At 35.3% G+C, this 20,481-nt stretch overlaps 1 protein-coding gene across 1 annotated transcript in view; it reads right to left on the reverse strand.

The window, feature by feature from the left end:
- Positions 1-20,481, reverse strand: part of CCDC39 (coiled-coil domain 39 molecular ruler complex subunit) — a 60,841-nt gene that overhangs the window by 22,012 nt on the left and 18,348 nt on the right. Inside the window, exons 5-13 of the mRNA XM_077161141.1 lie at positions 19,835-19,927; positions 19,614-19,742; positions 16,145-16,336; positions 14,102-14,205; positions 13,642-13,774; positions 10,561-10,755; positions 9,334-9,498; positions 3,542-3,679; positions 1,917-2,125 (exon numbers count right to left, since the gene is read on the reverse strand). Of these exons, the coding sequence (XP_077017256.1) occupies positions 1,917-2,125; positions 3,542-3,679; positions 9,334-9,498; positions 10,561-10,755; positions 13,642-13,774; positions 14,102-14,205; positions 16,145-16,336; positions 19,614-19,742; positions 19,835-19,927 (1,358 nt within the window). The remainder of the gene's footprint in view (positions 1-1,916; positions 2,126-3,541; positions 3,680-9,333; positions 9,499-10,560; positions 10,756-13,641; positions 13,775-14,101; positions 14,206-16,144; positions 16,337-19,613; positions 19,743-19,834; positions 19,928-20,481) is intronic.

Genomic DNA, 20,481 nt, shown 5'->3' on the forward strand with positions numbered 1-20,481 from the left:
GGCAAAATACAAAGAAAACATAGCAATATCAAATTTTGTGGGATGCAGTTGAAGTACTACCTAGAAGATTTTTTTTTAGTCTCCAAAGCTAAAAATTAATGAGCAAAGGATCTATTTTCAGAAGTTAGAAAGTGAACATCAAAATAAATCCACAACTGAGGGGTGCAACTGTGGCTCAGTGGCAGAATTCTTGCCTGCCATGTCAGAAACCCAGGTTCAATTCCAGTACCTGCCTATTCCAAAAAATAAAAAATAAAAATAAAAAAATCCACAACTGTAAAAGGAAAAATTTAGTAAAAGTGACAACAGAAACTAATGAAATAGAAAATGAATGCACAATAAGAAAGATCAACTAGAGTTGATTCTTTTCAAAGACTATTAAAATCGATTAAACACTGGTAAGATTGAGCTTTCCAAAAAAAAGTGAAGGTACAAATAACCAGTATCAGGAATGAAAAATGTGGCATATCTACAAATACTTCAGGTTTCAAACAAACAAACAAAAATAAACAGCTTTACAGAAATAACTGAAAATTTGGATGAAATGGAACATTTCCTACAGAAAAAACATTATGTAATCAACAATGACTCAAGAGGAAATACAAAATCAGCACTGTCCTTTAAGCCCTTTAACCAATGAAGAATGAAATCAGTAGCTGAAAAATCTTCCTCCAAAGTAAACTCCAGCCTTCTTACTTTCAAAGTCCTCCAGTGAAGACTTTGAAAATTCGAGAAAGATATACTTTCCAAAGTACAGAAATAGAAGAAACACACATAAAACACTTTAGGAAGGTGGACATAACCTTGGTAGCCTGATAATGTGACAAGAATATAGAGCAAGGAAAATTATAGGTCATTCTTACACATGAGCACAGTTGCAAAAATTATATAAAAATCATCCAAAACAAAATCCAAATATAAACAAGTGGTAATATATCAAAGACAAGTTGGGTTTATTACAGGAATGCAAGGTTGGTTTAACTTTGGAAAATCAATCAATATAATTTATTATATTAACAGATTAAAGAAACCATATCATGTCAACAAATGCAAAAAAAAGTATATGATAAAAGTCAATATCAATTCCTGATTAAATAAACTAAAACAATCTCTTAACAAAGAATAAAATTAGATGGGAACTCCTTTAACATGAAAAAGGGTATCTTAAAAAAAATGAGTAAACTTCATACTTGATAAAATAATGAAAACTTTCTCTTGAGATCAGTCCCAAGAAAAGGAGAGAAGAGTAATCATTAATACTATTGAGTATTCAGCACCGATCTGATGGTTCTAGCAAGTGCAATAAAGCCAGAAAAAGAAAAGTTTTTTGAAAAAGACAAAAAAAGAAGAAACAAAGCATTTATTATTTTTATATAATATAAGTGAAATTCATAGAAAATTTTAAAGAACCTGAGGATAAACTATTAGAATAAGAGTTTGAACAAGTTTGCCAGATACTTAATATACAAAAATCAACAGTATTTTTATATACCAGCACCAAGCCAAAAATGAAATGTTTTAAAAGGAGATAACATTGAAAGTAACATAAAAAATTAGCATGTAGCCAGAAATAACTCTTATAAAGGATACACAAAGCCTCTATAGGAATATTGCTTCAATAAATGCAACTCTTGGGTATCCACAAGGGGAAAACATGTTACTGGACCCTTAGCTAAGAACATAATCAAAAGTCAGTTCCAATGTAAAGGGGAAAAATCAAAAGAACAAGAAGTTAGCCAAAGGAAAGAGGAAAGAGCATAAAGGTATAGCTCTAATATGCCCCATTTATTACCTTAAAAGCCTCTTCATCCTGTAAGAGAAAGATGGATATCAGGGCCAATCAGTTCTCCTGGCATCACTAGTACACTTTTTTTCCCAAAATGTCTTTAGTAATGTTTTAAAACTCTAATAATTACCTAATGTTTTGCCGTTCTTGATCAACATATCTTATTTGTGATGCAAGCATTGTTTTGTGAACCTTAATTTCTTCAGTGCGTTCTTCCATGGCTGTGTGCAATTGCTGTTTTCGTTTTTCCAGGGAAAGAACTTCTTCTGCCTTACTGTGCAGCATTTCTCGAATACGTTTAACTTCAAGTTTTAGAAGATTGTCTTCTATCATCAAATCCTATCAACATAACAAAATTGTCATATATTTCAATAATTATTTTTATACAAAAACCAAGTATTTTAACTAGGATGAGGCTTAAATTGCTCAGAATCTCTGCCTCTATTTTTTTTCTTGTTTTTCCTTTTTTTAAGAAAGGGTTTATCATGATTCCAAGTCTTTTTTTAATTTAATTTTAAATTCAAGTTTTACTAAAACATGAAAAAAGAGAAGTTATTCCTGAAATCAAAACTTAAAATATCTAGAAAATATATAAAGTCCCATACATGGGCATTTTTATATTCTAAACAACATCTCACAAAATACAATGTACATAAATTTTTATTTGGAAACAGTTGTCATGAGTAGAGTACTGACATAAGCATAAACAGACAGACCAATATTCAAAATAGAAAGCCCAGCAACAAATACTCCAGAATATAAGATTTTATTATTTCTTAAATGTACCCTTTCGATTGGGGAAAAATAAGATCCAATACAATTCACGTGTCAAAAATAAATTCCAGATGAATTAAAAAACTTAATGTAAAAGATAAAACCATTAGAACTCCCAGAAATAGTATTTGTCTGATTTCAGCGTGACAAAGGAATTTCGAAGCATTAAAAATTATAAAGGAAAAAAATTAAAGATTTAATTTTTAAAAAAGTTCTTACATCAAAAACACTGAAGATTTAAATGCAAATAGGAAAATACTGGCAATAGTTATGAAACAGATTGAATGTTTTTATATATGCATATACGTTTTCCAATGGAAAAACAGACAAAGAGTATAAACTGTGGATAAATGTTTTTAAATGTCATCAATTAAAGAAATGCAGAATAAAACAATGAGATCTCATGTTTGCCTATCAAATGACAACAATTTTATGAATGAGAATATCCAGCCTGGTGGTGTGAGTAAAATGGAAAGCTCACATACTACTGGTCAAAGCATCAACTGGACCCTCTGGAAGGCAAAATTGTTTTAAGACACTGAAGACATCCATTCTTTTTGAGCCATAAGTATACAGCTAGGAATTTTTCCTAAGGAACTAACTGAACAACTGTGTAAAGATACATATATGTTCATTTATAGCATTGTTTATAATAGACAACCACTGTAAACAAACACATATCCAAAAAGTAAGAGATGGTTAAATAAATTATGGTAGCTTTATGCAATGGATTAGGAAGCCCTTAAAAATATTTCTAAAAGAATAGTTAATGTTTTAGTACAATATATTAAAAAGCTGAAAACTAAATATACAAAGCCAATTTTCTTTAAAAGACCAAAAAACAAACTATAAACACTGTTATCTTGGGTAGAGTGGTTATGGTGGCATTTTCTTCTTTGTAATTTGCCATATTTAAAAAACTCCACAACTAACATGAAAACATATGATTTTCAATATTAAAAATGCAAGTAATTTTTATACCTGTTTAAAAGCTTTCACTTTATTAAATTCTTTCTCTGAACTGTCAATGAAAAGGTTTAGTTCATTTATTTTTGTCATAAGAGATCCTTTTTCATCAGAATTTTTACTGTTTGACTTCTTGATAAAATAAAGATCATTCTGTAAAAATGGGGGAAAAGCATATAAATATATTTTAAAAACAACTACATGGACACATACAATATTAAATATATCTTACATTAAATTATACACTCTCTTAAATAGTTATAATAGATTAAGCTATTCTTCTTGCTATAATGTCTCTAAAGCTATATAAATGGGTAATCCATATAGAAACATTTTCATTTTTACTGTTTATTGGTGTATGGGGTATAGCTTGAGTTCAATAATTATAGAAAATAATATATGGTTCCAAATTGAACCTGCATTATTAGGTGGTTCAGTTCATGGTTCACCACTCCTATTCTGGAGTTCATTGTTTGATACAACCCAAATCCCTGACGGTAGAAATGTTAACGGTCTGAGATTTAAGTAGAGGACCTGTCTGACAGTGCAGGCTCTGGAATCATCTGACTCGGTAGGGCAAATGACGCTTTCAATTTCCTCATCTCTAGAATGGAGATGATCATGTTTATCTCGCTGGTTTGTTGTGAGAATTAAAGAACTTTCTGTCAAAAAGGATGTTCAGCAGTGTTTATACATAGAAGTGCCCTGCAAAAAGTGTTAGCCATTATTATTATTACACATATAATGACATACTGCTAGAGAAAAAAGACGAGGTCGTAATTCCATGGCAGGCACAGTGAATGGCACACAGTGTAGCCCTCCACCCTGGACCTGCTAGGGCTTGTGCTCTAGTCATGTGTTGGTTCCTACATCAAAGACTTCCTGGTTTCATGATCTCTCTGTCTCTGCTTTTCTCATACCCTGTATCTGTCTGAGTATTAAGAGCTAAAATTGTAGTAAACAAATAAGAGGAGGATGTATTTTGCATGAAAATATAATTTCATGAAATTAAATTTTAGAACAAAAGAATTGGAATTTAAGGATATTTTTTGCCAGAAGAAATTAGTCTCTATTATGCCAAATATCGGATGGAGCAGCATGAGGGGGGAATGCTGACCAACTTTACACTCCAAAATTACTACTGAGAAGAGAAAACTTTCATTAGAAGATTAACTAACTTTAATTTTTTTTTAATCTACCTCATTTCTATTAGTTTATCCTTCTGTTAAAATCAGAGTTGGGCCAGTCATAAGGGCTAGCCAACAGCATGATGGAAGGGCAGCCAGGGTTACGAGGGGGCAAACTGGGATGCTCATACACAGCAAAGCAGACACAGCCCAGGCTGTGGTCTAGAAGCCCAAATACAAAAGGCATTTGCCCATCCTTACTCCCAGGCTCTCCAACACCATTTATTAAGTAGCTGCTAAAAGCACCGTTCTAAAGATACACGTTGCTTCTGGTTTTCCCAAATACTCCAAAATAATGGCAAATGGTTTTTTGGTCCTTTCCCCAACCCCCACCCCTATTTAATAGATAAGTAAACTAGGGCACAGAAAAATTTAAAATATGCAGTAGTGGCATAACCTTGAGATTCAAAACCAGTTATTTTATATTTCAAAGGATTCCACTAAGCCAAGGAATTAGAAAAGATTTCATCAGACTAAAAACTACTCCAAGCCAAAGGTTTTATCATCTTTAAAAAAAAGGAACAGCAGCTTCTGTAATTGTCAAGGAATTCAGAGCATTCTTCTTATGAGCACTAGAGGAGGTCATCACTCTTCCTAGTGGGAAATAATCTTTAAACCCTGCTGAACTCTCTCACCCCTATTCTGGTCCATGCTCTCATTCTCTTTCTTCAGTTTAAACAGAGAAAACTAGAGCAAAATTTCTCGTAACCTATGTTTTATTATAATAAACATAATAATATGCCTAAAGATGAAGAATGTTTTCACCTTCTGATTAACAGAATCAAATTATCTGGAATATTGCTTGTATTTCACCAAGTTAATTTTGAATATCTATTGAATAACAATAGATGACCCATAATAGAGTATCTTATTTTCGGGGAGGGGGGATATCATTTCAGAGATAAAGGGCAATCAAGTTTTTATGACAGACATATAACAGAAAAGTAGAAATCATTAGTGTTCCAAATGAATATAGTGAATATACTATTCAATAGTATTTTGAAGTCATATGGCTCAGGATCAAATCCCATCTCTCCCAAGCAAATTAAAGTTGGGCAAATTACTTCATCTATAAAACGGGGTAATAATATTTTCCTCAACAGATATTTATGAAGATGAAATGAAGTACAATCAAGGAATTTAACTCAATATTTAGCATATAGTAGTACTGGTTACTCAATGGTAAGGTGCCTTCTAATAGTCACTATAGAAACATGAACATTCATTCACATGTTGATTTCACATGTGGGTAGCCTGACGCTCAACCTATCCAGAGTCAAGTCTCAGGAACACTGCTGGCCTAAAAGAGAATGGCAACTGAGGAAGAGGGCCAAGGCGGCGGCATAGCAAGATGCATTTAGTTCATCCTCCAGAGCTGCTAATAAATGGCCAGGAACACTACAGAACAACTGCTGGGGCCACATCAGTGACCGGACACACAGCATACCCCAGTCTGGACCAGCTGGACCAGCTGCGAGCTCCCCCAGAACCATCAGTTCCCCAAGCCGTGGCGGCTGGTGGTGCCCCTCCCCCACAGGCTGCTTCTCAGAGGGGAAAGGAAAGGGACTTTATCAGCAGCAGGGGCTGAGCCCAACCAAACGCCAACTTTGGAATTAATTCACAAATTCTGACTACTAAAAATAGACCCCAGCTCAGCTGAACCTCCAGTAAAAGCTGAGGTTGCTGGTTTGGGCCCTGATGCCTAGGGAGCAGGGTTGCCGGAAAAAAATAAAACAGGTTTTTTTTGGATTTGAAAAGGTCTGGGCCCTGAAGGAAAGGAGGGGGCACATAGGACCTGGAGATACACAGAGAAACGTACCAACTTAAGCTCTTGATAGGCAAACCTGAGGAATGGGGGTCCTGCTCTGAAAAGGATTTTTCTCTTTGGTTTTTGTGGCTGTGTTTCTACAAAGACTTGCTGCTCTTTGGATACAACAGCAGGGTTTCTCAGGCTGCAACTGCCCCAGGCATAGGCAGAAACAAGCTCGTTTGAGGGCTTGTCTGGAGCCTGTGCCTTCCCCAGATGGGGCCCAGCTCGGGTGGAATCCCTCCCTCAATGAGTTCAGACCCTGGAAAACTGAAGAATTAAAGCCAGCCTACAACCTCTCCTCTGCCTCCACCACACCCCCAGCAGGGAGAGTCTGCCAAAGTTAAAGGTACCACATCACCTTATGCTGGTGGGACCTGCAGGCAGACAAGTGCCACATACTGGGCAGGACAAGAAAAACAGAGTCAGAGACTTCACAGGAAAGTCTTTCAACCTTCTGGGTCTCACCCTCAGGGAAAACTGATGCAGGTGACTCTTTTCTCCTGAGAGGAGGCCAGCTTGGCCTGGGAAAATCTGGCTGGGGTCTATAATACTTAAATAGGCCCTCCTAAGTAGGGGAGTGGGAAGGCACCATACAGGCAGGGTAAGAAACAAAAAAACAAGAACTGAAAAATTCTGATCAACAAAGCCTTAGCTAGAGGTCCAGAATTAGCTGAACTGAATGTCAAAGAACAGATAGACAACAAATTTATCCAGCAAGAAAACCCTAGGTAAAAGGAGTGAAAGCAATCTCCAGAATAAACTAATTAGTGCAATTAAATGTCTAGATGCCAGCAAAAAATAATGAATCACACTAGGAAAATTGAAGATATGGCTGAGTTAAAGGAATTAACCAACAATTCAAATGAGATACAGGAGTTGAAACAATTCAAAATGTTCAAACAGACATGGAAAACCTCATCAAAAATCAAATCAGTAAATTGAGGGAGGATATAAAGAAGGCTAGGAATGAACAAAAAGAAGAAATCAAAAGTCTGAAAAAACAATCACAGAATTATGGGAACTTTCATCTCCACAGTCGAGGAGATGAAAAAAAAAAAACAATGGAAATCTACAATGTAAGATTTCAAGAGGCAGAAGATAGGATTAGTGAACTAAAGGATGGAACATCTGAAATCTGACAAGCAAAAGAAAATATAGGGAAAGGAATGGAAAAATATGAGCAGGGACTCAGGGATTGAATGACAACATGACACAGACAAATGTATGTGTTGTGGGTGTCCCAGAAGGAGAAGAGAAAGGAAAAGGAGTAGAAAAACTAAATTGGAGGAAATTATCACAGAAAATTTCCCAACTCTTATGTAAGACTTAAAATTACACATCCAAGAAGTGCAGCATACCCCAAACAGAACAGATCCAAATAGACGTACTTCAAGACACTTATACTAATCAGAATGTCAGATGTCAAAGACAAAAAGAGAATCTTGAAAGCAGCAAGAGAAAAGTAATCCATCACATACAAAGGAAACCCAATAAGACTATGCATAGATTTTTCAGCAGAAACCATGGAGGCATGATGACAGTGGGATGATATACTTAAATTACTAAAACAGAAAAACTTCCAACCAAGAATTCTATATCCTGCAAAATTGCCCTTCAAAAATTAAAACATTTTCAGACACAAAAAAAATCACTGAGAGAATTTGTACCCAAGAGACTGGCTCTGAAAGAAATACTAAAGGGAGCACTAGAGACAGATACGAAATACAGAAGAGAGAGGTGTGGAGAAGTATGTAGAAATGAAGACTATGAATAAAGGTAAAAAGAAAGAAAATTAGATATGACATATAAGATCCAAAAGGCAAAATGGTAGAAGAAAGTACTACCCATAGTAACAACACTAAATACTAATAGATTAAATTCCCCAATCAAAAGACATAGACTGGCAGAATGGATTAAAAACACAGGACCTATCTCTATGCTGTCTACAGGAAATGCATCTTAGACCCAAGGATAAACATAGGTTGTAAGTGAAAGGCTGGGAAAAGATATTTCATGCAAATAACAATCAGAAAAGAGCAGGAGTAGCTATACTAATATCCAACAAATTAGACTTCAAATGTAAAACAGTTAGAAGGGACAAAGAAGGACACTATGTATTAATTAAAGGAACAATTCAACAAGAAGACATAACAATCATAAATATTTATGCACCGAGCCAGAATGCTCCAAAATATATGAGGCAAACACTGAAAACAGTGAAAAGAGAAATAGACACATCTACCATAATAGTTGGAGATTTCAATTCCCCACTCTCCTCAATGGAAAGAACATCTAGAGAGAGGATCAATAAAGAAACAGAATTTGAATCAGACAATAAATGAGCTAGACTTAACAGACATTTATTGAACATTACATCCACAACAGTAGGATATACTTTTTCCTCAAGTGCTCATGGATCATTCTCAAGGATAGACCATATGCTGGGTCTGATGCTTCTTTTATCCACCTGATGGACAGATGAGTAAAACACATGGATTAAAAATAAATAAATAATAGGGGGAACAAATGTTAAAATATATTTAGTAGACTGAAATGCTAGTAATCAAAGAAAGGGAGAGGTAAGGAGTATGGTATGTATGAATTTTTTTATGTTTTCTGTTTCTTTTTCTGAACTGATGTAAATGTTCTAAGAAATCATGATGATGAATATACAACTATGTGATAGAAAGAAAGAATGTTCATATTGTATGTTGACTGGTATTATTAAGTAAAATTTTAAAAAAAGAGAGAGAGAGAATGGCAACCAACTAGAATATTTTGAAATTTGAAAAGTATTTTGGTTAACTTACATGAAGCTTCTTGATCTGTGTTTCTAAAAGGCCGAATGCAGATTTTTTCTCTTCTAACGTCTTTTTAAGTTCACCAATTTTTGCTTCAAGACTCTGTTTTTCTTCTGAATTAATTTCTCCCTTTAACCGTGACATTCGGCGTTCTACTTGTTGAATGTAAAAATCCTATTGCAGTTTTTTAAAAGAAGTCAGTGGGGAGAAACAAGCAGTTAAAACCATTTCTGTTAACGTAAAAATGCAGTAAATATGTTATTATGAGTTTTCCCAGGGTGACTTAATAACGTCACCTTAATCCTGCTGTAATTTACAGATTAAAATCCTTCTTACTCTAAGGGGAGCAACAGTGAACTATTCTTCAATGATCAGGGTGCAAGTCAGTGATAGAGAAGTCATCTTCTGAAAATGTAGCATAGTGAGCTAAAGGTATGCCAGGCACCTCACTACCATGATGGAACCTCAGTGCACGCAGTGGCATGATTTGTGAGTGCATGTTTTCTGAGGGATACACAAAAAAGACAATCACAAATCAGTGGCCATGAAAGGCTCAATTCTGCTGAAATTCTTATAAATTTTTTTTTTTGCATGGGTAGGCACCGGGAATCGACCAGGCACCTGGTCTCTGGCATAGCAGGCAAAAACTCTACCACTGAGCCACCGTCGCCGCCTCTTATGAATTATTCTTAAAATTAAATGTAAACATCTGTAATGTTGACAAATTAAGATATAGTAGATGAGGAAATGAAGATGAAGAGAGGGAGGACATTACGCAAGTAATCTGAGAACAGAATATATACATAGGAACAAGAGCAAATAAGGAAAAACTGAAAAAGATACATTCTACCTAATGGCCTGGGGGTTGGGGTGGGGCATGTGTGCACAACTAAGAAAACAATATACAGTTTCTTTGGGTTTCAGATAGCTTCTTTTGTTTTATTTTATTTTATTTTATTTTGTTTTGTTTTATTCCATATTCAAATGCCCAGGTTTCTTTGAAGCATGTAGTTTCCTCACCAGAGACATCTCTCTCCCATTTATTTCAGATCAAGCAAAACCAGCTTTCTAAGGTCTTTCCCACTACTAGTATTGACCTAACAGGATATCCCATTAGCATTTTTCTATTCCTTCAAAACAGTGCTTAGAAATCTGCTTTCTTGGGACGCTGGGGCATCTTAGCCATCACAACTATAACAAACCAATACAGAAGACATTCGTAATAGTCACATCTACCTGATTGTACATAATTTCTTGCTGCTTCAAGGTTTCGAAATCCAGCTTATGCAATTGATTGTTGAGATGTTTTAGAGAGGAACGAGTACCTTCAATTTCTGATACAAGAGCTTTTTCTTTCGTTGTCTCACTTTGTAGTTCCTGAACCTTCTTAAACAGCACATCTTTCACCAGGTTCAACTGAACTTCCACTTCCTGATGATAAGAATAGCAGTGACTACTGAAATTGTAGTACATTGAAATGTTTCATTTATTTATATGAACAGTATAATTTAGGGGCTCATAAGTAAACTTCAACCCAGCACCATTTTAGCCCTTGAGAATATAAGGCTCTTCGCACAATTTCAACAATTCCCCAGCATTTCGGTAGTCTACTGTTTTCTATTTCTGCACCATGCACCTTGACATGTATCGTAATTCCATCCCAAGATGTCCTTGCCTCAGAACTTGGTGATGCCACTGATTTCCTCAGAAAATAAAACCCACTGGGGACATGCAAACGTGCACATTTATAATTTACAGATGCCTTGAGGATGCTAAAGGGTAGTGTGCCACCTTCTTTTGGGCACTTTCCAGTGGTGAGTGGGTGAATGTTTAACAATCAGCTCTCCACCAAATGGGGTGTGAGAGGGAAAAGTCAATTTTCGTGGTACAAATCCTCCCAAGGTGGCCAATTTCAAGCTACCAGCATGACTTCACTAAGGGCAGCCTGGGGAAGAGATGCACCGTAGCTGACCATCATACAGCATTTCTACCATACAGGTATTATGAATGTTCAGTAAAATATGGTAAAAATAATTTGGAAGTGATGAGTTCTGAGTACATATTATTTTGTTTTTAATATAATTTATTTAATTTCAAGTCTGTATAATTTAATTTTAGCAATGACTTACAGAATTCTAGAAAATTCAACAGTCTGCTCCTGTGAGTTGGCAGGGGCTGGCCGAGGCACTCTCCTGGCACTGCCGACACCTCACATTCTGCTCCCCATTGGCCTCCCAACCACTTGCAGCTTTCTAGGAAAGAGAGACTAGTTCCCTGTGCCCTCTGTTCCTCAATTAGGGGACAGACCTGCTTTACTCCTTGAGGCTTCCAGACCAATATATTCTATGCTTTAAACAGATCTCAAAATATGCCAAGATACATTGAAAGTTATCATTTTACAATGGTGAAATAATTCACCTCTGCATTCTTATACCAAAATAAGCATATTCCCCTTTGACAACCAATAACCTTTGAAACCAAAGACATCTATGCTTGGCACATTTAAATCTTCACAAAGTAAGATATATAACCTAATGTTCAATACATTATTTTTCATATTAAAGATAATTTTCATTAGGTTTAAGATTTTCTCAACAATTGTCTGGCAGAGATTTAAAGTCAGTGCTTGGTGGTCTGAGTCTCTTATGTGCCCAGAAAAGCCTATGTTCTCCTAATCCCCTCTGTGAGAGGGGCAGACCTGTTGTGGGTGGGTCCTTGTTTCCATGGAGATGTGACCCACCCATCCAAGCTGGGGCTTAATCCCCTTGCTGGAGTCCTTTATGAGGATAAAAGGCAGACGTATTTGGAGAGAGCTCAGAAAAACTATGAGAGAAAAATGCCCACTGACGCTCTGAGTATTTTGGAGAGAAGGACAGGCCGATGTCACCACGTGCCTTCCCCCTGAGAGAGGAACCTTGGATGCCAGCAGCCTTTTCTTAGAGAAGGTCTCTTCCTTTTGATGCTTTAATGTAGACATTTTCATGGCCTTAGAACTGTAAATTTGTAACCTAATAAATCTCCATTGAAAAGCCAACCGATTTCTGGTATACTGCATTATGGCAGCTTTAGCAAACTGACACAGTGGTAAATTACACAGTATATCTTCAAAACAAATACAGTTGAGATTTTTACCAGGAAAAAAACAAATGACCAAACAGACAAAAACCAACAACAGAAAACCAAGATCATGACCACAACCTACCAAAGTACAGTTGGTAAACATACTGCCAATCTTATTATTTTTTTCTAATTCAGTTAATTTCTATTAAAATGTCAGAGGTTTTTAATTCCATGTGATTGAAAGGTCTACTTTATATGAATTACACAATCTTAACAGGTTTCCAATGAGTTCTAATAATGTCCATCCCATGTGCCATAGAAAATGATGTTCTTAGGAGAAAAAACAACTGTTTTTTAAATGATGTTCTACAATTTGGACTTAAGCACCATTCAAGTCGAGATTGCTACATGATCTCATCACTCAGGAACTTTAGATGTACACCAGCACATCCAAATATAAGAGAAACTAGACCTAATATAAGCTTCAGCAAATACTGGAAAGTTTTGCCACCATCTTCAACTTAAACCCTGCCCTTCTCTCTTAAAAGAATAAAAGCCAGGGGGAGTGCTTACTGTGTCAGGTCACACTTAGAAGGCACTTTAAAGTTTTCAGAGAGAAAATGGAGAACCAGCCCTTTCTAGTTCCTCAAAAACTGGCTTTAATGTTACCACATGCCAAAGAAACTGTGGCAGAAGGGGATTCCAGCAGAATTAGCAAAGGGATAGCATTCAAGAGCCCATTTTCCATTAAATCGTGCCAGATTGTAAGGGTTTAAAGAAAAAAGCAGATATGAAAAAATACAAATAAAGAGTGTAGACCTTTGGGGGGAAATTTGAGCACAAATACATAAAAAAAAAATATGTCAAAAATCAAGAGGAAATCAGGTGGAAAACAAGACTTCTTTTGAAACACATATGTAATATGCCAATGGGTATATGGCGGATGGCAAGGCATGGAGATGGGGAGTGCTTAGGCATTGACAAGGGATGGGGCATAGGATATGGTGGAGGGCTGCCTTTCAAAGAACATGTCAAAGTTAACTGTGGAGCAAACTGAGAAATCAGGAGCCTAAGAAGAGTGGAGGTTACACTTTCAGAAGTAGCACAAAAAGAGACCCCCAAATTCTGATTACAAATGCTATCATATAGAGAGCTGAGCCTTGGAAGAGACCTCCTAGCCTCCTATCCCAAGAGTCACTATTCATTATTCACTCTTCTAAATATGCTGTGATTTCAAAAAATTAAACTAAACTTTACCTTTACACTCCTTTCCTCTTCCTTTAGCATATCTTCCAAATTGGTAGCTTTCTCTTCTACAGACATGGTTCTCTCAGTGACCTCTTTTAAATTTTTTCTGATCTTCTGATTACTACACTTAATTTGTTTTAACCTAAAGAGAGATTATGAGGGGAAGATTGAAACTATGTCTAAAAAATAATATAAATAAACAAGGAGTAGTTTATTCTTTAAGACTCTGTCATATAACTTGAGGGTTTCTTTAATTGTAAACCTTTTTATTCAATATATATACAAAATAAAAGGCCATAAAATATTGCTATTTCCTGAGTCATTGTGATAAAAAAGCCAGTAAGCTTTTTAAGCATAATAGTTTAGTAACTATAATTTTGCAGTTATTTAACAAAATAACTTAAATACTTAATAACTATCCATTAGTAGTAGAAAACCATAAACATATTGAATTATCTTTTTTTCTTACCTTGATGCTTCTTCTTGAATATCCTTCTTTAATTTGGAAATATTTTTCCTCAGAGCTTGTAAATCACTGGAACTTCTATTCACAGTGGCTTTTAAACACTCCAGCTATTTATTAGTTAACAGACAAAATTTGTATTTACTCTATACTTATAAATTAATTTTTCTATGAAGTTCTACTCTATCCATTTTGAATAAGTTCTAACATATATCAGACTCATAAATACAGTGACCTTTTGCTGTAATGAACATTTTAACCATTTTATATTGAGCTGATGATATTTAATTTTAAACAACTTGTATAATACTGGCAAATTACCAAAGCATACATATATGTGTTGAAAGTAAAGGCAGAAATAACCAATATCACTAGGCCTGCTCAATAAGAACACATCCTAAGATTCAAGATAAATTAATGCATATAGATAAAATGCTAATGAAAATCATAAGCCTAAGTAGATTTGGGAAAATCTCAAGAGAGTCTAATATATCATCTTTCTAACTAACAATACACATTTTACTGCTAATCTAAGTTGTTATAACAGAAAACCCAAGACTTCAATTTTCTCTTCCATTAAGAACCTTTGCAAACTGTTGAGGAGAATTAAGATTAAACTCTCCCACTGTAAAAGTGAGGCCCTAATACCTAGAAGTGTGTAAAAATATTTAGATATATAATTCCCTTCCACATAAAAACCTGTACATCAGTATTCAAAGCAGCATTATTCATAATAGCCCAAAAGTGGAAATAATTCAAAGGTTCATCATCTGATGAATGGACAAACAAAATGTAGTATATCCATCTAACGTAAAAAGGAAATAAGTACTGATACATGTCACAACATGGATGAACCTTGAAAACATTATGCTAAGTAAAATAAGCCAGACACAAAGGGTCACATATCGTTTGATTTCATTTATATTTATAGGCAAATCCATAGAGACAGAAAACACAACTATTGCCCTGAGCTGGGAGGAGGGAGGAACTGGGAGTGACTGCTAATGGATATGAGATTTCTTTGTGGGGAGACAAAATGCTCTAAAATTAGATAGTGGTGATGGTATAGCTCTGTGAATATACTAAAAACCATTAATTGTACATTTTAAAAAGATGAATTATGGTATATGAATTATAACTAAATAAATTGCAAATGAATGACTGATGAGTGAATAAACAAACAAATCCTTGCATTCTTTTCTGCAATTAGATTAAACTTAAAAATTTTTAAGAATGAGCTATTAGCAGTGATATGTTCATTTAGGAAAAAATTGACTTATTGTTATTATTATTAGGATCTTATGTAATTATCCCCTTTGGACGGGAATAATTTGGAAGGGAAAAAAAATCGTCCCTTCTCTATCAAAGACAAAACCTATAATTTACAGAATAAAAGGTTCTACAATATTCTAATTTCCCATTTAACCCTCAAGCACAAATTTCATAAAGATTTCTTTCCATACTGAGGAGAGCACTTATTTCCCTATAGAATAATCTAGATGGCATGTAAGCCTGAAAAAGAAGAAAAGAGTAAGGCAGGGGAAATCTTGTTCTTACTCTGCTGCCAAGTATTTTATTACTACATTGTCTGCCAACCAAGATTGAAATGTTATTCCTTGACAAGGTGAGAAACTAAACGTAAACAGGTGGCTCCTCCTAGAAGTCGAGAGTTAAAACTGCACATGCACATGCAGCACTGGAGACGACCTCTGATTATATTGTGTCAATATTCATCTTTACATTTGTCTGTCATCTCGTCATTATGATTTTCAGTCCAGCTCCTTGGGGGATATTTGATCTCAGGTCCCTTGCCTGTGGTGGGCAGGTGTGGTGCAGTCCACACAGCTCAGAGAAGAGCCCTTCTCATCCCTGCAGTGTGAAAGGACCCACTGGGCTCTCACTGCTCCGGGGCTCAGCTGGAATATCCTAGGATTTCATCATGTAATAAAGAGAACCAGAGGTCAGGCCCTTCTTCAAACCAGTGCCTTGATGCTTGTTTTCATGATAATCTTTCATGAGCACACAAAGCGGTGTTTTTAGTTCACATACCTCATCCTTCAGCTGACTTCTATTACTTTCATGGTGCTGATAGTCCATTCTGTACTTTAAAACCTTACGATCGGCAGCAGAAATTCTCTTCTCATACTCTGCATTATTCCCTATCTCACTTTCCAAAAACCTGATCTTTTCTTTAACCAAACTTTCTTTTTCTCTTATTTCCTGCTTTATCCTTGATAATGCCTGGGATTTAAAAAATACATGTTTAATTAAATATGTGTTCATAAAATAAAACTAGAACTACAAAGAATTGAGTTTCTATTTTTCTATTGTTATATTTGGTATTTATCTTACCAAAACATCCGAGGAAAAAAGTTTTGTAGAGACACTATTTTTATATAAATAAAAACAAAAACTTAATATGCTATGCAACAATATCTATAAGCACATATTTTTCAAGGTCTTTACATTTTCTTTCATCTATCTGGAACTTTGCTAAAAAGATGAGAAAAATAGATAAGCTTTTATAAATGAAAGGTGACACCTAAAAAATAAATGTTGAACATTTTTCACAGAAAGGTGGGTTTCAATAAGATTCTCCAAATATTTCAAGGTTCAGGATTTTTTTTATCTTTTGAAAAATTACATATTAGTGATTAGTTTCAACAGGAATATATTTAACTGAGGCCTTCTGCTGGCCTTGGGAATAAAAAGATAAATAGCATATACAATGTATATAATTAAGATGTGGACAAAGTACTATGAGAGTACAGAAATAATGAATTCTATCCAAGAACAATCACCAAAAGGTATTACCCAAGAGGGAGCATTTAAATTTGGCTTACAAAAATCAGTGGAGATGCATAAATAGTCTAATGTGGTCAAAGTGTAGGATGGGAGAGATGTGATGGGAAGGGGCAATATTAAGTAGGAATGTGGTTTGGATGAAAGGGATGAGGATGGAAAGGTAAAGTTTAAGGCAAAATTGTGAAGAAACTCAAATGCCAAGTTAAAGAGGTTCAACTTTTAAGCAATGTGGAACGAAGTTTTTAAGGTGAGAATAAAAAAATAAGTTGCGCTTTTTTAAAGTGATTCTATGGCAACGGGTTGGATGAATTAGAGGGAAAAGGAAAAATTTCCCTAAAATTTCACTTTTTTCCATATTTCCCAAAATGGGGTCCAGCCAACTAATTAATTCCAGGAAATTAGACAGGGAGGGACCAGGGATATATTCTGAAATCAGTAATTTCTAGAAATGTTAAATGTAATATTTTATATATTAGCATGTTAAATGGATATATACCTTGATGCACTGCAATAGAAATATTTTAAATTTGTTTAATTCAGTATTCTCATATGTTCTCTATAATAATATTCTATAATTGTTGCATTCTGTAGATTTACTGTGTTCATTCAGCCAAAAGACATGTCAAAACTTCCTAAATATACATATTTCAAATGAGACTCTCCTGCCCTATATTGATTTTTCTACCACTTAATTAGATGCTTTAATATCTTCTGCAGTGCTCACATTTCTTATTGCTATTCACTAATAAGTTTTTATATAGCTGATGCGTACATATAATATTCTAAAATTTCTACAATGGAATAAAAGCATAACAGAAAAGTAGTTTTCCTTTTCTAATGTTGCAAAAGTTATAAAACAAAACAATTTTAGGACCATAAGGCCTGGAGACTCCTACCAAGAATGCCCTAAGAGGGCAGAAATTGTTTGGGGGAAGAGGGACAAAAAGATCTAATCCCAGTTTATGTGCCCCAGTGCTATGCAGTAACCAGCTCTCACTGACTATTGAGATCCAATTTGCATATCTTTTCTTCACAGTTGGGTTGCTTTAGCAGTTTGAGAGTAAGCCTGATGGAAGTAGTTCTGCCACCAAAGTTAGAAACATTACAAATCAAATTGTTTTTATCTGCTTTGTTTTGCTTTCCAAAAGATGGGTGTCAAGCACTTAGAAGCATATAGCTGCCCAGATGCACCCCTATCCCAGCACCCTCCCTGGTCTCTGACAATACCTAACAGCCAGGAGGTATCAACCCTAAAGAGAGAACACCTGTGACTGTGACCAGGGAGTCACTGGTTGTTGATTCTACCAAATAAGCAGGCTAAGTCAATTTAGCAGTGGGGTTATGTGAGTATGCCTATTTGATGTTGGTTGTGGGTCTGCAATCTTGGATCTACTGCATTAGGTTTGCATGGCAAAAGGCAGTTAACACTCAATGCTTGAAAGCAGTATCTACTCAAGAAAGAGACACTAAGAATTAAGAGGATCTCATAGTGAAGATTGGTTCCCCTTTCTGTCCTATGGAGGTATAGCCCATTTGTTTATAAAATGTTAGTAATTTACTGTTGGAGACTGAATCGTGTCCTTGGCAATATTCAAGTCCTTAACCTCTGGTCCTGTTGGGATCTAAATAGAGCCTTTGAAGGTGCTATTATTAGACACTTTGAAGATGGAGGGAAGGAAGGCCTTCACCCAATATGGCTGCAGCCCTTATAAGCAAAGGACACTGGACACGGAAGTAGAAGCTAATGGTAGGAGAAGCCAGACAGAGCTATTTCCATGTGACAGAGGACTGCCATCACCAGGACATTAGACTTTGGAGTAGGCAGGACCTTCCTGACATCTTGATTTTGGACTTGTATCTCAAAAAATGTGAGTCAGTAAATTCCTGGAGTTTAAGGCAACCAGTTGTGGTATTTGTTATAGCAGCCCTGGCAGAATAAGACACTTAGTGAAATTTAAAAGAAAAGAATCACAAGTAAACTGCATCCAGTTTTCTGAATTCCATACCATAGGCAGCCTGAGCTGCCTACTAAATGTCTCCATGAAGGAGATTAAGCATGGACTTTAACACATCTGCCTCCTTCCTCCTCAATTCCTTCTCTTTCCCAACTCCCCCAATCTTCCCCAGTTAGTTATTAGTTCACTCTTTAATGTTTTCCTAAAAAAAAGTTGACCTAAATTATCTCTGAAAGTAGAAAGAGAAAAGTGAGATCTGTGTGCTCCGGGTGGTGTCCCCCCCACCCCCTGCCCCGAGTCTCCATCCCTTTACTGGTGGCCCAGCTTCGAAAGTCAAAACTCCTGCTTCCTGTCTCTACGTTTCTTTCCTTACTCTCTCTCATTATTTCTCAGCTATCTATGGGGTTCCATCTCCTTACTACCAAATAGTATATGTGTTAAATCCAAGGTACCTTGGACAACCATATGTAAATGAGATGATCGGTATTCCTGCAATACCATTCTGCATTGACTTTCTCTTGTTACTTCAGATATGACAGGATCCAGTCTTTAGGCATTATAATATCTAGGTAAATAATCTTCACAAAATCACGTCTAAATGCATATAGAGTCAGCTTTGAAAAACATTCACCAAAGCAAGTAAATCGTGCTGCAAAAGTGACTTTCAAGTAACAATGTCACTTACATTTGAAATGAATGAGTTAAATATGCAAGAGACAAAAACAGTGAATATTACACAGACCAAACAACTCCTTTACCAAAGCAGAGTCATCTATGTCTCGATCCCGCTTCTGCATCTGCTCTATTGTGCTCTCCCACTGTCTGATGAGTTCTTGCCTTTCATTATGAATCTTACGAAAATCTTGTGCGGCTTTATCCAATTCTAACTGTCAGAGAGCAAAGAACATTTCTGTGAATTTAAGTGCTTTTGCAAACATCATCTTGAAAATTAAGAAATCTGTATTTTTATTGAACCAACCTGTGCACTTAAAGTCTCTATAAGTTCATTTTCAAGTAATTTTTTTCTCTGATTACGTTCCAGCGTCAGCCTTTCTAATTGTAGGGTTAGTGCCTGTGAAGTAGTTGCATGCAGAAATATTTACAATTATCATTGTATTAACTTAAAAGCTGTTGAATACAATATCTGACATGAAGTATGTTTTAAATATACACAACATTTATTTGATACATAAAACTACTATAAAATATTTTCCTTATCTTTTCTCTGAAGTGCTAATGTGTTTGTTTTCAGCTGCAATGAAATCTCAATTGTTTCTAAAAAGATTTTTAATAATTTAAAAGAAAATTAGAAAAAAGATTCAACTATAACTTTCCATTTTAATGGTATAAAAAATGTATTTGGTAATAAATCTAGTAGGAAATGTCAAAACTTTGTTAATATTAGCAGATTTAATTATATTTGAAGTGATGGTCATGATAGTATATCAAATAATCAATAACATGACAGTCTCAAATAAAAAAACTATATAACATCTACATATATATATAAAATATATGTAACATTAGACAAAAACAGCTAAAACATTTATAAGAACTTCCACTACTAAATTTTGTTTGCTGAAATGCTTTCGAGAATCCATTTGAGGTTCTTAACCTGGAATAGTT

The sequence above is a fragment of the Tamandua tetradactyla genome, chromosome 5, assembly GCF_023851605.1.
Source record: "Tamandua tetradactyla isolate mTamTet1 chromosome 5, mTamTet1.pri, whole genome shotgun sequence".
Taxonomy (NCBI): domain Eukaryota; kingdom Metazoa; phylum Chordata; class Mammalia; order Pilosa; family Myrmecophagidae; genus Tamandua; species Tamandua tetradactyla.